The 17028-nt window shown below is 33.4% G+C and overlaps 1 protein-coding gene across 1 annotated transcript; it reads right to left on the bottom strand.

Annotated features, from left to right (window-relative positions):
- Nucleotides 1-4634: 4634 nt before the first annotated feature.
- Nucleotides 4635-16437, bottom strand: LOC145586325 (NAC transcription factor 29-like). The gene is made up of 4 exons (XM_081643115.1): nucleotides 15893-16437; nucleotides 10573-10812; nucleotides 5037-5484; nucleotides 4635-4956 (listed from the first exon to the last, which is right to left on the bottom strand). Exons 1-3 carry the CDS (start codon nucleotides 16379-16381, stop codon nucleotides 5374-5376), a joined length of 840 nt encoding a protein of 279 aa, XP_081499241.1. The 5' UTR covers nucleotides 16382-16437; the 3' UTR covers nucleotides 4635-4956; nucleotides 5037-5373.
- Between the last annotated feature and the right edge of the window lie 591 nt (nucleotides 16438-17028).

Below are 17028 nucleotides of genomic sequence, written 5' to 3'. Positions count from 1 at the left end.
CGACCCTGAACATATTGATTGTTGATCAGTTCATTCTGTTTCTGAAAATCAAAACTCTGTATACAGCATGCAAGCAATCAAGAATAGAGGTTTTGTTAGGATATCACATTATGGCAGTTTTTTTTTTTCTTGTAAATACTTTTCTGTTTTTGCTTTCGGTAAGCTTTCCAGATCTTAAGTTACTTTCTCTTCATTGAAGTTTTTAGGATCTCCATCTGAGAAGGGTATCAGTCAGGGAACATTAGTAATCTTTAATTTGGATCCATCGGTTTCAACTTTCAAATGAGGAACTGCATCTAATATTTAGGGCTTATGGAGATGTCAAAGAGGTGATTGAGTTTCCTCTTACATATGCTTTGGGTTTATTAGTTTTCATGTTTTGGTAGCTGACAATAATCTTACTGTTTACCTTCTACTGGTAAAACTCTACATCAATAACCGCAGCTATGTTGTGACCCTTGTGCAGTTCTTTCATTACTCATTGCTCAAGTGAACTATCAATCATGTGTATTTTCACTCTATAGATATGGGATCACATCTCAGGACGGATGAGACATCATAAAGAATCTAGGAGATTAGATCGATGTTGGCTATCGTGAAAATGATATGAGGTAATATGATCAATAGCTACAACTGAGATGCTGCTCTTGAATTCAAATTTGCATCAAAGCATAATCTAATGTCTATCAGACAGAAAATGGCTCATACTAGAGCACTAGCAGATGCTCAGTTGCTTGTACATCAAGATATATAGCTCACCATGTTTTTAGTGTATACATTAAATTGATGTACATTACACCAAGATTTATAGCCACAAATGTTGTGGCTACACTTTTTTTTTGGATGTATAATTATATTATAATTTTGTTTTACTATTATAGTTAGAATAACTGAGCTTGATCTTAACCAGTTTTACAAGCCCTTTTGCAACTAATTTACACAATAATACACTTAAGATTACACGTATTAGAGGCATATTATAGCAAGCTCTAAATAATGGTTATATATGCAATAAAGAGACATTGATAGTTTGATACTATTTAGTGTACCATAAATTTTCAAAGCCCATTTAATAAAGGTAACAAAGAGAAGATGATTTAGGAGATTAAAAATTAAAAATAAAAGAGCGAGTGAATGAGGTTGAGGCAATAGACTAATAGAGTAAGGAATGAGTTAGAGGGGGAACAAGTGTGAGTTATAATTTCAAACCCTTAGGGCAACGGAGGAAGGTTGAGGTAGGGAGCAATAGAAAAAACCTTTTTTTAGTATATAACTAGATTAGATCCCGTGCAATGCACGGGTTTAACAAAATTTTATTATGAATTATTACAATCTTTGAAAAGTTATACTCGAACAATAATTTACACAAAAGAGAGAGTTATAATTTCTTTTAATATAAACAAAATTACTTAATTATACCGTTCTTAATTTAACAAAGACACCAAGGGTGGTACCATGCAATACTCTCTTAATTACAACCTTTATTTAGCTCTACAATAATTTACAATAAATTAGAGAGAATCACAACATTTATAATACGCATAAAATAACATGATTTTTTTCTTTTACCAAAGTTATACCTTAGAAAAAAGACATCTAGGTTAATAATACAACACTCTTCCCCCTTACCAATTTAATTAGTTGACAAATTTTGATCGACACATGGTTTGAGCAATAATAATGAATTACCTTATATAAAAGATATGAAATTAAAAATATGGAATTCATATAAATATTGAAAAAATATCTTTGTTTGTATAGTAGAAGATTGAATAAGAAGATTTGCAAAAAAAAAAAAAAAAAATAAATAAATAATAATAATAAATTAAAAATTAAAATTAAATAAAATAAAATTTTGGAGGGAAAATACACAGAAGTGACATGTGTCATTCCTGATGTCTGTTTTAGTATTATGTTATTGATTGATTGTGGAAGAGGTATATTGTCCATAAAGGAGGGAAATGGAGATGAAAAAACAAACTTATTAATAATCTCTTTAGAATAAAAAATTCAACGTTATGGTATAATAGTTTTAGATTCTTAACTAATTGCTTCTTTTATGTTTCTATAACCAATTAACCATAATAGATTTAGCTATATCAATGGAAAGATAGAGAAGGAAAGATAGAGACTACAACCTATCATAAGATTGAGATAGATAGGTTTTTAATACTTGTGAAACTATAAGAAAGAGGTTTATATGCAAGCAGGAATTAACTATGAACGTCACAAATTTATAAATATATATAAATATTTATACGAGAGAGAGATATCACTTTTAGGAGAAATATAAAACACTCAAAAAGGTTACTAAAGAAGGTAAATGGTTTATATAATCACTATAACAATATGAGTGTATGATACACAATTAAATACGTACTATTAATCATTTTAGAAAAAAAGTTTCATTCCAACCATTAGGCTAAAGAAAGCCATTATTCCTACTTGACATACGACTTAGCATATATTGCGTACAAAATGTCACTCAATTCGATTATTTGTTATTGACAATGCTTATTATTTTACACTAACAATGTCACGTGTGCAAATAATTTTGTTTGAGATATTTGCTTACTAAAGCTATACTATACATTCATTACACGGTGCACTTGTAACCCATCATACCTTATACCAACAGTATAAGGTAGATACACCTTAATGTTACATCATATGTATTTGACCATACGTTTTTCATGCATGAATAAGACATATACAAGCATTCTAAATGTCTTACTAATATAAAAAAAGATATTTTTTTTTACAAGTTACTTTTTAAACCCTCAATCATTAAAAAAAAAAAACTTAGTTAATAACCTAATAAATAAATTATACATTTAACTCTTTCAAAAAACATGTACAATCACTAATTTTTAATGTAATTCAATTTATCAACATGTACGTTCACTAATTATTCTCCATATATTCATAATTATCTAAAAAAACCTACATATTAGCCAAAAGATATCACACTTCCGATCTCACACACTAGCAACACCACATTGCTTCGCGCGTAGCACCGCCCTAGTCAAATAAAAATTTCTTTCATAGAAACTACGATTGTCAAGCAGATCTTACAATGTAGAACATTTCCCGCTTATATTGCTGGAAAATACAACCTTGATTGAGAGACAATTTAATGATCTCTTGTAGTCGTGAGGATGATTTCAATTCATTGATTGTATTCGAAACATTAATAACCTTTGCAACCCCGCAAAATTTTTCACCAACGAAATAATTTCACTGCAATCCATCAGATATATTATCCTGGATTTTAACCTAAAGAAATTCCTCCTTAAAAAGAGGAGGAAAAACCCAAAGGAGATCGAAAAACCTTGTCTTTTGAAGGAGATCGAAAAAACCTTGTCTTTCAAAGGAGATCAAAAACCCTTTTTTCAAGGGATAAATCATAATTATAAACCTTAAAATAAACAAGGAAACAATGGTTGGGGATTTTCCACTAATAAAATTGATGAAAGCCCTTCAAAAATCAACAATAGAGGTTAGGGTTTTTTTTAGAGAGCATAAAGGAGAGAGAGGAGAGCTTTCAATTTAGTTGTACTTCACATATTATAAACATAGTTTTGAAAACAAAAAATGAAATATATATTAATCACAAGGTTTTATTAAAGTAGTAACCCGATGTAACGTCCGGGCTATACACTATTTTTTTTTTTTCTTATACAGTGTATGTTTATTATTGCTAATATTCCTGCATAAATCAATGATATCAAATGTTTGAAAATTCTACATCAAAAGGTTAAGCCTCTTAAATATGATTTGTATAAATGATATGCATTAAGATTCACGTGGGCACGGGCACAAAACTAGTTTATCCTTGGGTAGGGGTGGTCAAGTGGTGTGAGTGATGGGTGTTGAAGCTTGAAGATGTTTCCTATAGCTTGAAGAGACGGTGAGAGTAAGGGTGACTGAAAGAAGTGTTTTTTCTTTTTCTTTTTCTTTTTCTTTTATCTCCTCAACCTAACTCACTATAAAATGTGAGAATAATAGTGAAAGACTTAAAGGTGGAGGTTTCTTAAACTCCTCAACCTAACTCAGTAACAGATACTCCCCGTAAAGACCATAATGCATTTCCTTGCCATTATGCCAAATTGAACCAAGCATACTAAGAAATATGTGGGCTTTGAGCTTCTTTCCTTTCGTCAACCTTCTTTAATTCCATTCCTTTCTGGTTATTGAGCCAAACAGACTAAGGCCCCGTTCTCTTCACTTTATTTTTACTGAACTGAAATTATCTTTACTCAACTGAAATTATTTTTGCTGAACTAAAATTAATTTTACTAAACTAAAATTATTTTTGCTGAAATGAAATTATTTTTACTGAGTGTCTATTATATTTCTTCTTTAAAATTACTAATTTTTACTGAACTGAAATTAATTTTACTGAACTGAAATTATTTTTGCTGAACTGAAATTAATTTTACTGAACTAAACTTATTTTTACTGAATATTATTTTTTTAACGTGAAGTGAACAGGGTCTAAATTCCTACAATGAGGAAATCGGGTGGACTTAAGGACTATAAATAAGCAACTTGGTCCACCAGCTCACAAGCTCAACTTTGAAATACTCCCAAACAAATAGCAGGAACATAACTTCGCAATGCATTCATGATAATTTCATAGATAAGCTACTGCCTTAATTTTAATTCCCAACACGCAAATAAGCCTTACAAACGAAATCCGCACTTCAAACAATATACTCAATTACTGACATCAAACTAAGATAGCTGATATATTTATTTACAAGAGAATTCCGTCAAAGCACTATTCGGTTCTCACTTCAAAAGCATTTCCACCTGGACCTAGCAAAGATTTAAATACAGAGAACAGCGAACATTTGCGAAGGAGAGCTTTGTCAAGGACAGATTCTCCGCAATTGGGAATAATACCCCAATCAGTATGCACCAAGCTTGCCTGTCAAAGGGAATGGTGAAAATCTGCACATTCAGCATGGGAATGAGTTGCAAGTGCAAGTGTTAACTGGAACTGGAAAGTGACAAATCAAATATAGACTTACCTTTAACAGGAAGACGCGTCCTGCCACAGCATTGTCAAACTTGGCTTCTGATAATAATGTTCCCTACATAATTTTGATATAAAACCAACTCTAGTGTTGTTTACAGGGGTGCAGAATCTATATATAGAACCAGCACTTAACAAGCGCCTAATTCAGCCATACCATGATGAGGTTCACCAAATGCAGATTTTGGTGGAACATTGATTTCAGATGTACAAAGTTGTAGTAGCAGCAATGTGAACTGTTGAAAAGCAACAATTCCAGTCTCCTTCAACATAACTTCAAAGCAGATGGTAATAACAGGTTCCATCTAGTATAAATGATTATTGCAGGTTTGTCAGAGAAGATCATCCAACTCTATAAAATCTCCTTCTAGGATGGATACTAAATGCCTAGGACTCGAAGAATTGACCAAGTCAGCGCTGCCAACATGCCCTGGTGATTTCACCTATTTAAACATACATGAAATGTAAGACTATAATGAAACTAAATATAAATTATGAATTGAAAAGGAAAAGGAAAATATAAATCAAAGTTATGTCCCAATCAAGGTGAACTTCCAAGGCAATTAAGCTTGTTTTCACAGAATAGTAGCACCATGGTGGCCATGCCAATTGAAAAGTAGGGAAGTTCAGATCTCAAAGCAAGCAAACACCAAAAATAGGTGGATCACATTGCAATCCTCAAAAACCTTTAAAAAGGTTCAAAATTATAATTGTTATAGATTAAGCAAGTTGAATGACTTAAATCTAGTCTTTAACCTTTGTTCAAACAACCGGCAAAACTTAAATCTTCACATGGGTTCTCGAGAGACAAAGAATAAAGGGTGTTTGTGCCATTCATTGAAACCATGTCCACCATTTTAAAAGAAATGCAAATTTTACATAAATTCTCTTAGGAGTCCCCGTATCCTTTTATAGGATTATGTACCCTAAAACACAAGGGCCTAAAGACTTGAGGCCAGTGGAGGATTTCCATGATTTCCCAAAAACTCCATGTTGCCCCATTGCCAAAATTGTAAGTATTTCAGAGTTTAAACTACTACTGTATAAGCCAAACCCTTTGTATCAAACCTTGTTTTGTCACTGCAACCATGGACACTCATCCAGTACACCCATTTTCACCTTTGAGGTTCATTTTACCAACTCTTTTTACTCATACTTTCCCCTACCTACCACTACCTTCTTTATCTACAACATCCTTTCTCCAAGTCATCCCTTTTTCCACATACCTTCAACATTTACTTCCAAAATTAATTTGAGTCAAAAGACCATACATCCTTCACATCTGGCCAAGTTCCTACCACCTGCATTACCTATGTCATGCTTAACAAATTCTTAAAACAAATCTTAAAATCACAGTAAAACACATCCCTCACATGTCACATCTTTAAATAACTCCTTCATATGGTCTACATAAACTAAGCATCCATAGCAAATTCTACACCTAGCAAATGGGTCATTCGGGTCGGGTATGGGCGGGTCAATAAGTTATCAGGACACCTTCGGTTGGATCGGGTCGTTCGGGTTAATTTCGGGCCAATGGATAATCAGGTTGGGTCGGGTATCGGGTCAACACTTCAAGCTAAATTTGGGTCGGGTCGTTTAGGGTCGGGTCAGTTTGGATCGGGTCCAAATTTTGGGTCAACTTCGGGTCGGTTGCTATCTTTGCCTATCAGACCTTGTAATTTCATTTGGTATTGAACATTATATTATGTACGTGTTATTATTGTACTATTTTTTTTATCTAGACTAGTAAGAATGTGACTTTTATTTCAAGCTTTAGTAAGTTTTTTCTTAATCTTATGAACAAACTCCGTAAAATAGTTGTTAATTTTCAATCTTTTTACGAATTTTTTATAACTTATAACTCAATAGAGAAAAGGCCGACGAAATCGAGAAAAGTAATACTCAAAATATGTAAATTACTAACACTATTACGCATTACAAATTAATAAAAAAAATAAAAAAAAATTAAGTCAAGTTTGATTGGAGGTATTTTCTATTTCGGTTTGCTCGGGTCAAGCCTATGGCTTAAATTGATTCTGGTCATTTCAGGTATAAGGTAATGTAGTTCAGGATACTTCGGGTTTCAGGTCTATTTACGTCAATTAATTAAAGTTAAATTAAGGTCGGGTCACTTTGGGTATCGGGTCAACTTCGGGTCGGGTCATTTCGGGTTTTGGGTCAAGGTCAAGTCAATTCCACTTCGGGTCGGGTATGGGTCAGTTTGGGTTGATTTCAGGTTTCAGGTCACTGTTTTCAGGTCAAATTCGTGTCATGTGTAGGGTCATTCGGGTGGGGTCATTGGGTCTAGGATTGCAAGGTCTAGCTAAATCAACTAGTCCTGATTTCAGAATCCAAGGAATCTACTAGAGGTATGTAGTTTACTAGTTTCCTTTTTATAAGGTTCAGGGATGATTATTCTATAGCTTTGAATGGACAGAACAAGCAAGCAATCGATCAACACTTTACTGGTATTGAATAGCATTTTGATGTATTAATGGATGGACGTCCTCCAATTTGACTTAACATGCACAATTTGCACATTAGGGTTTTTATCAAGTTGGGGACCTGGATCAAGGAGTTCAAATCAAAGCATTACCTCCAATAAACAATGATCAGATTCTTACTAATTTCACCTAAACTTCCAAACAAAGCGGCTGAAGGAAAAGGTGTCAAAGGAATTGCATGATGTCATCACATTCAAGAACTTTGATGAGGATAGAAGGTATCTCCGCTCAAAGTGTATTTGAGTATGCACACTTGGCAACTCCCACATAGATGTACTTTTAGGAGCTAAGCAAGTGCGCCATTATGACAATACATAGATAATCCCAACCCACAAGCATTCACCCAAAAGTATTTTTAATGCCTAACCAAATATCATACCTAAAGAGACAAGAACGGTAATCATCCAACATCTAAAATCCCAACTCAAATTTACAACTAATTTTCTGATGGTAAATAAAAACCAAGTACCCAACCAATGAAAGATTCTCTGTATCATATAAACAAGTGAAGAAACACCAATATTAATAGATTTTGCAGCCAATTGTATCGCTACTACGAGAGGCAGGTAATCAGGCTATTCATGTTTAAATTTTGGTGGAGTGGTGGTATTAAGAATAAACAGGGTTATGAGAATAGATAAGCAAACCACACCTTATCTGCAAAGGTTGCTCAAGAGGGGCGTCAAAACACTCATAAGCTCATAGCTAAACTGGGTAAGCAAAAGTTTCAATGGTTCGTCACTGAAACCGGTCGAAAGAGAAATAAATAATTGACACTATAATTAAGGAAAATTCCAGTACCTAAATATAAGACTTTCAAGTGCCCAAAAATATTCACACGGACTTAACAAACCCTTTTAATACTCTCTCCCCATTACATTGTTCTCTCTCTCACTGATTTATGAGTGTCCTCTTTTTGATGCTCTTCCTCACCTTCAGACATCATAACAGGATTCCCAACCTCATTATTGTGTACTATCCTTGATACCTATCCCTTCCCTTCTTGCAAACATGTATCTAATTTGAGGTGTGGGATGGGCAGGCTGATCCCGTCGGTGAAGATGGAACTCATGCCCATATGGTTACATCAACTCCTTCATGATTATAAACCTACCACAGCAGTAAAATGGTAATTTATTCAGATGAAGTGCGCAAACTTGGTTAATATCAAACAGCACAAATATGGCATCAATCCCCTGTAATATTATTAACCCTATGATGAAATCCATCGTGATTTCATCTTGTATGTGGGGTGGGAGGGGAGGGGCAAGGGCTGAAGAAGGCTAGCAGGTTAAATAAGCTTGAATTTTCTGTGCCACTTCTTTCCTTATAGACCCAAAACCATTCAAAAACTAAACGTTAATGTGTCTTCAACTTCCTAGAGAGAAACACTGCCGGGAGAGTCATATTACTAGCTCAAAGTGACTACCACCATCAACCCTTCCTTCATAAAACAACTCTTCCTCCACAAGTGAATCATGATGCAATGCCCTTTCTTCCAAATTCTATGTGATCATATATTGTGCGAAGATATCCTGAAAAACACAGCTTGAATATGCTCACAAGAAACACCACAAATGGATTCGATGGACACTAACTACGTAGCTATTGTTTCTCGATAATGCATCTACCACTTTATTGAATATCTCTTGGTTGAACTATATGCCAATTCAAATTCAAATCCTATAACCTTAATATCCCATTATTGATAATCCAAACCCGCTCCTCTCATTATTCCATGACAGAATGTTAAGCTTCGTTTATATCATTGTGAATGAGGATTTTCCTCTTGCCGTGCCAGAAATTGTTCACCAACAAAAATTATCATAGCCAGCAACGACCAATTTCTCAATTGATTCACTACTTGTGAGTTGTGACAGGCATGAAATAAGATTTTCTATCATTAGGACTTTTTAGGGTTGTAATAATAATTGAGAATGTGATATGGATTCATATGGGTTTAGGGTTTGTCATCAACTCTACAATCAAAATATCAGAGCGCAGATTGCGAAGGTCTCTACTTAGAAAGATGCGAACACATCGAAAATCACTACTCGCGTCAAGTCGGAAGTGGTGAAGTGTGACTTATGCCAAATATGCAAAATGGTTATGATTTTGATTGTAAAAGTTATGTTATTTTTTCCAAAGCTTTGGTTTACAAATCTTTATTACAATTGTAGATGTCGTATGGCTATTTATTAATGATAAAATTAAGGAAATTTTGCAAAAAACCACCTTTTAAATCTTGTTCTTTTGCATATAACCACCTTTTAAAAAAAATGTTGCAAAAGACCACCAATTTTAGAAATTTTGTTGTAATTTACCACCAATTCAATGTAAAACAATTGATAAATTTGGTTAAAAAAGTGGTAATTTGCAACAAAATTTTTAAAATTAGTGGTCTTTTGCAACATTTTTTTTAAAAGGTGGTTATATGCAAAAAAACAAGATTTAAAAGGTGGTTTTTTGCAAAATTTTCTAATATTAATATTCTTCTTCCTCTAAAATAAAATTAAAAAAAAAAAAACCTCGGAATTATATTGAAGTTATTATGCAATTAATTGAGTGTCTTTGCCCAGATTAGCTTCCTAAAGACAATCAAGGTTGAAATAATGAAAAAAAAAAAAAGGTTTTTTTTTTCAATTCAGACTCAAATTTACTCCCTCACATTTATACATGAAGCAGCATAGGCACTTCGCATTGGGCCTTGGTTGAGGCAGCCTGAAGCAAATTCTTTTGTTGCCTTTTAGAATAAATTGTACCCCGCAAGGTCAAGGCATTTTGACTTCCGCCTTGACTTGCTTGGCATCTAGGCACGCCCAAAGCACACTTTTTGAAACGAAGTAATATTCATGAATATTTTTGCTCAAACTACATTAAAAAAAAAGCTTTCATTTTGCAAAAAACACATTAAAAAACCTTACATGAAAAGAGAACATCAAATTGTTTACCACATCCCAGATATGTTACTTAACAAATTATTAAACATGTTAAGAAATTGAACTCAAGGTTAAGAAAGTTCACCGGAATGTTGGGTTCTGTCTCTTCCATCAATTTTGTTGGCTGACCCGCAATCTTACCATTTAAATAGTAGAAGCCATGTGCTTTATCTTCATCCAAGACAGAAACAGTGCTTGAATCATGCTGAATACCAATATGACGTACAGTTGCAATGCTTTCTTCAGCACACGAACTTAAGGCATGCTCTGAAATGCTGTTTCGACCACGTGATTTGACAAACACTCGGCACACAACAAACGAGGCCTGCAAAAAATGTGCTGGGAATTGGGTCAGAAAAACAGAGCAAGCAAACAATTGAAAGAGAAAATTAGCTAAGAACAGATAGATTGTATTGCAAGTCAGTGTAACTTCAATACAACTCCTTTCTTTTGAGAGGAAAGGATGCTCTCCCAAGGAATGAATTCCACCAATATTTTCTAGATACATTCCCTCTACAATTATTCCCTTAAATACCCAAAGATAACTAACAGGCTGCCATAACAAACTCAGCACACACCACAAGGACTAACAAACTTATTTCTCAATTACTGATTTACCCCTCCCTGTAACTAACTTCCAGCTCACCCCCAAGCCAACTCACTCTCTCCTAACAGCACCTTGATTAGCCTTCCTTCTAGCATAAGTGAAGCGAATCTTTGGGCTGGGCTGATCTCTAGCAAAATGTAATATGATTAAGATAGCACAAGTTAACCAGTTCAATCTTACACCGGTAAGAGGGGAGGTTTGTATAGCTTGTATTATTAAGTTCTAGTTGTTAAACTATTTTAATTAAGTTGTCTACTACCTCCGTTGCATATTATTTGCAACGATTTTTCCTCTCTACTTTATGTCAAATCGTTGCAAATAATATGAAACGGAGGTAGCATTTACCTTCTCTAATCTCATCATGAACGTGTGTTTCAAAGGAGAATATTACAAGTAAAAAAGAAAAGCAAAGTACGACATAAGAAATTCAAAATACAGCATTGATCATCAAAACAAGAAAGTAGACTTTTTCAAGCTCAAGGAATAATATAATATAACTAATACATTTGGGTAAAGCTATCAACACACAAATATTTATAAAAAAATAATAAATAAATCCTTTTAGTAACATATTCTTTAAGATATTTTTCTTTGAACCATACAAATGCCTTTTTACTAAAAAAAAAAAGAGTTCTACCTACACATAAATTATATGACACTACTTAAACTCAACACTTACCAATTAACGATAGCATTTCCATGCATAACCTGATTATACATCCAGATTACTAACAGCAATAAATACTCATTAAGAAATTCTTAGTCTTTAAACGATATTAGTCAATATAAGCAGCCACGTACTATTTACCTCATTATGAAACTGTACATTGCAACTTGAAATAAAGACCTCTCTCAAAAACCTTTCATAGTGAAAATAAAACCCAAATGCCTCAGCTTCATACTAAGAATGGTTAACGTCACGATTTCGAATTGGTGCCAAGAGAAAAATTAAATAATGTCACCTTCTGTGTCAATTACAATTACTGATACCTGTTTGCTTGCCTGAAAGCCTCTTAAAAATTCACATGAAAAACTACTAAGATACTGTTCAGTGAAAATACCAATGCATATGTGCAATAACCCTAAGAACTGTATTCCAATACACAGCCCTTGTTATGTTTAATTCATTCGTATTAGTTCAAGCTCTAATGTTTTATTTTTTTATTTAATGGAGCCTAAATAAGCTGAAACTTCACTCCATACTTCTCTCAACTTCTAGTCTCCCGCTACCACACTCTACTGCGACATAGTCAGCCAAAGAGGCCCTTTTACATCTCACTCCCATATTCTCTTTTGCTCTCTTGATGCCCACTGAACAAAGATCCCAAATTCAAAACAGTTGTTTAAGGCACAAGATAACTCTTGATTCTCTCCCATCAATTGCCAAAATTCAAAATGCATTAAAAAAATGCATCAAAATAATGCAAGCAGTACAAGACATCTGAATCAACAACTTTACACCATGAATACGCACATTAATACAATCTACACAAATTTAAAATAGTTCATATGCTTGTGATTACAAGGACTATTAACTACCATAACGTACTGATGAATAATCTAGCAATGAAGATGCCTAGAAAATCTACCACGGTTTCTGTTACTTCAACAATGTTTGGACTTTCGACTAAGAAGCTTGAGTTAACTCCTCTTAATCTAGAGCATCACAATGACTTGACCCTAACTTCTGTATCATATCTGGCATATTCCGATTCTATCTCCATTCTAAATTACAGCCACAAGGATTCTGGCACCAAATATAACCATTTTATAACATTATATAATATGCAATGTACAAATATTTCAAATCAGTGTTTAATTTTCTCTCTTCGGCTATTGTACAAACTTGCTCTCTTTATCTCTCCTCAACTGCTCAAAAATATCAAATGTAAACATATTTCCCTTTGCTCTCTCTTTCTTCTTCTATAATATGCATATAAATATATGTAAAAATAAAAACTGGAGCCATAATATTCATCCCAAAGAAAGAACACTTTCTATCATTGGAAGCTCTTCTAGAAACCAAGTCTCTTAGATCACTTGAAATCTTTATATCAAGGTTGTAAGAGCAAGTCAACACTTTTAAATGCATGGTAGATTCCATTGCTTAATAAAATGGTAAGGTCTCTGACTTGGATTTGGTATACGTTTAATTTTTTTATCAATAAAAGAATACAACTTGTGAATCTAAGAACAGCTCAAGGATTGTAGAGAAACTAGACTGAACAAGAATTTTGTGCCGCAAAAGTGAAGCAACATGTGTAGAATATAGAGTATATTTGGTACTACTTTACAACAGGGCCAGGAAGATGTAGGCACCAAATATAACCATTTTATAACATTTTATAACATTATAACATTATATGCCAGTATATTTCGACTAAGAAGCTTGAGTTAACTCCTCTTAATCTAGAGCATCACAATGACTTGACCCTAACTTCTGTATCATATCTGGCATATTCCGATTCTATCTCCATTCTAAATTACAGCCACAAGGATTCTGGCACCAAATATAACCATTTTATAACATTATATAATATGCAATGTACAAATATTTCAAATCAGTGTTTAATTTTCTCTCTTCGGCTATTGTACAAACTTGCTCTCTTTATCTCTCCTCAACTGCTCAAAAATATCAAATGTAAACATATTTCCCTTTGCTCTCTCTTTCTTCTTCTATAATATGCATATAAATATATGTAAAAATAAAAACTGGAGCCATAATATTCATCCCAAAAAAAGAACACTTTCTATCATTGGAAGCTCTTCTAGAAACCAAGTCTCTTAGATCACTTGAAATCTTTATATCAAGGTTGTAAGAGCAAGTCAACACTTTTAAATGCATGGTAGATTCCATTGCTTAATAAAATGGTAAGGTCTCTGACTTGGATTTGGTATACGTTTAATTTTTTTATCAATAAAAGAATACAACTTGTGAATCTAAGAACAGCTCAAGGATTGTAGAGAAACTAGACTGAACAAGAATTTTGTGCCGCAAAAGTGAAGCAACATGTGTAGAATATAGAGTATATTTGGTACTACTTTACAACAGGGCCAGGAAGATGTAGGCCTGATCCCATAATTTACTGGAGTTACTCACACTGAAGGTCTGGGAGTTGCTTCTCCAAATCATAAAACAGCAGCATAAGAACAGTATGTTCACTCTCAGCCAACTGTTACATAATGAAGAGATTAATCACATGAGAAAAGGGCTCATAGTGTAGCTTGCAACTGAATTTTGCAGCTCATGATGTTGAAGAAGGTAAGCATAGGTTCAGATACTCAATTAATGAGGGACGGTGAGAAACAAAGTAAAGGGAACTAGTACAGAAAAAAGGCAATGGATGGGTTTTCTCAATACATTCATTTTAGCTTTTTGCACAAGTTATATATGAGCTTTGACACCAATTTCTCATTTATATATTAAACAAACAATAGCATAGTGTTTAATGTTGTTAGATTAGTCTTAAAGTATATTTTATAAATACGAAGTATTAAAATTTTACAATTATACTAAAAGTTTTTTTATAATAATCAAGGTTGTGAGTTGAATTGAGTGACAGTCAAATTCATGGATGTATTGAGGAAGTATTACATATATAGATTCCTATCATTTACATGAATGAGGTCAAATATATTATAATAAGGAACACCATAGAATTTCTGTTCTCTGCACCTTCTTAATTTGTTTTAGACTAAATGAGGTAAAATATATTATAATTAGGAACACCATAGAATTTCTGTTCTTTGCATCTTCTTAATTTGTTTTAGATTGATACTTTTAAAAAGAGTTGTAATGTGCAAATTTAACCTTCATTAAGAACAATTCTATAACTTTGTATTCTTAATTTATAATTAAATATTTAAGTATACTGCCTGATTGGGCAATACTTTGAGGGTACAATCTCTAAACATCCAAAATTAAGCAGAATTGCCTATACACTTGGAAACCCTCGCCTTTCAGTAAACCAAGATATTAACAACACTTAAAACTATTACACAGGAAGCACTTCTAACTATCATACTTAATATATTACAGCTATCCATCAAGCTGCATCTTTGTCTCAACTATTTATCAGTCCTGCTGCAGCAACTATTGCTCAAGTTGTTTCGCATAATATCCTTGATTTTCACTTGTTAATCAAGATTACCCAATAAAATGATGAATACATCAACTTTAAGCCTACAATATAGCATCTATGGTAACACCATTCCAAAAACACAAATCACTTGAACAGTTGAACCTACTTCGTACTATCATAACAAATAAAAATCATCCTTACATTCTGAGAGATTGGAACAAATACACGCATCCTTAATTAAGAAATCAAAACAATGTCACCCAATTTGCAATATCCTTGGTATCCGAAACAGATATAGAGACCCAATTCACTACCTATACTTGCTAACTTAGTCTAAAAGTGCTCCATTGCACTGACTTTGTTTCCGAATGTAGTTCTTGGAGGTGCCTAGCAATTTACTAAATTTAGTAACACTAAGTTAGACCTTCAATGGTCCATCATACCCTACAATTCAAACACATAAATCCTAATTTAATTGGATAAATTTTACAAATTTCACATAATTAAACCTGAAATAAACAAATCCCGAGTAGTAAATTACAATCAAAAACGAAAAACACAACACATTTTAAATTCAAACACATAAATCCTAACATAATTGCAGAATCTCACAAAATTAAACCTGAAATAAACCAATCCCAAGTACTAAATTGCAATCAAAACCAAAAAAAAAAAAAAAAAAAAAAAAAAAAAAGCCCAAAAAAAATCGAACATACCTTAAAACTGTCGATTAGAGCATACTCATACATGAACCAATCAGTCCGAACAGCAGTTTTACCATTCAATTTCTCCAAATAGAAAATGAAGCATTTCCTCCTCCCCAAAATAACATTACCACCATTACCCATAACATCCCTAACCCTACCTTTCCTCTTCCAATACCCAATCCCAGCTCTTCTATTTCCTCTCTCCTCTTCTCCCCCATTAACCCTCTCAGTGAAGCAATACCAATGCCGCTTCCTTCCGCCGCACCCAAATCTAAAGCATGTCAATTCCGGAAGATCAAAGGGGTTGTAATCATACAAATTGATCTCCTTAATTGCGTCATAATAATCGGCATTCGAAGACGAAGATGAGGATTGCTGAGGCGAATTGAGGTGGTTCTTGTGACGGAGGTAGTACGAAAGGAGCTGCTCCTCCGAAGGGTAGAATCGGCAACCCGGTGGTAATATCGATGTCGACAACGGTGCTTTAGGGGCTTCCATTCATCGGAGATTTGAGAGTATTTTGAGAAAGAGTAGCAGCGGAAGGAAGGAGGAATTAGAGTGGGAGTAAGCATGGTTTTTATAGGAGGAGTTTTGTGAATGAAGCGTGATCATCAAGCTTGTTTTTGGTTTCCTTCTGTTTTTCTCTCTTAAACTTGGGAGTGTTTCTTCTGTTGACCTTAAGTCAAGATGTAGCAGCATTTTGACACGTGCCCCTTTTTCAAGCCATCGGTATAATATGAAGTGTTGTTTGACAATTACTGTGAAGCAGTCACCCCTTTTTTAAAAAATATATAAAAAAAAAAAAAGTTGGAGCAGTTTTCAGTCCATAAATGAACAATTTTGGTAGATAACTCAAATAATATTTAGCATTAAAAAAATCCCCAACAAGTGATTCCACAATGAGTCTTAGGTCTTGTTTAGTTCGCTTTATATTTACTTATCTGATCTGATTTGATCTGGTCTGATTTGAACTTATATTTTCTGATCTGATCTGATTTGAACTTATTTTTTCTGATATGATCGGATCTGAACTTATTTTTTCTGATCTAAACTTATTTTAGTTATTTCAATATTCTACTTTTAATTTTAATCAATATTAATATTAATGTTTTTTTTTATTATTATTAATATTATTATTATTATCT

Source organism: Chenopodium album, chromosome 16 (assembly GCF_948465745.1).
Source record: "Chenopodium album chromosome 16, dcCheAlbu1.1, whole genome shotgun sequence".
NCBI classification, from domain to species: domain Eukaryota; kingdom Viridiplantae; phylum Streptophyta; class Magnoliopsida; order Caryophyllales; family Amaranthaceae; genus Chenopodium; species Chenopodium album.
Note: the sequence above shows the minus strand (reverse complement) of the source record. Positions and strands in the feature narration are given on the sequence as shown.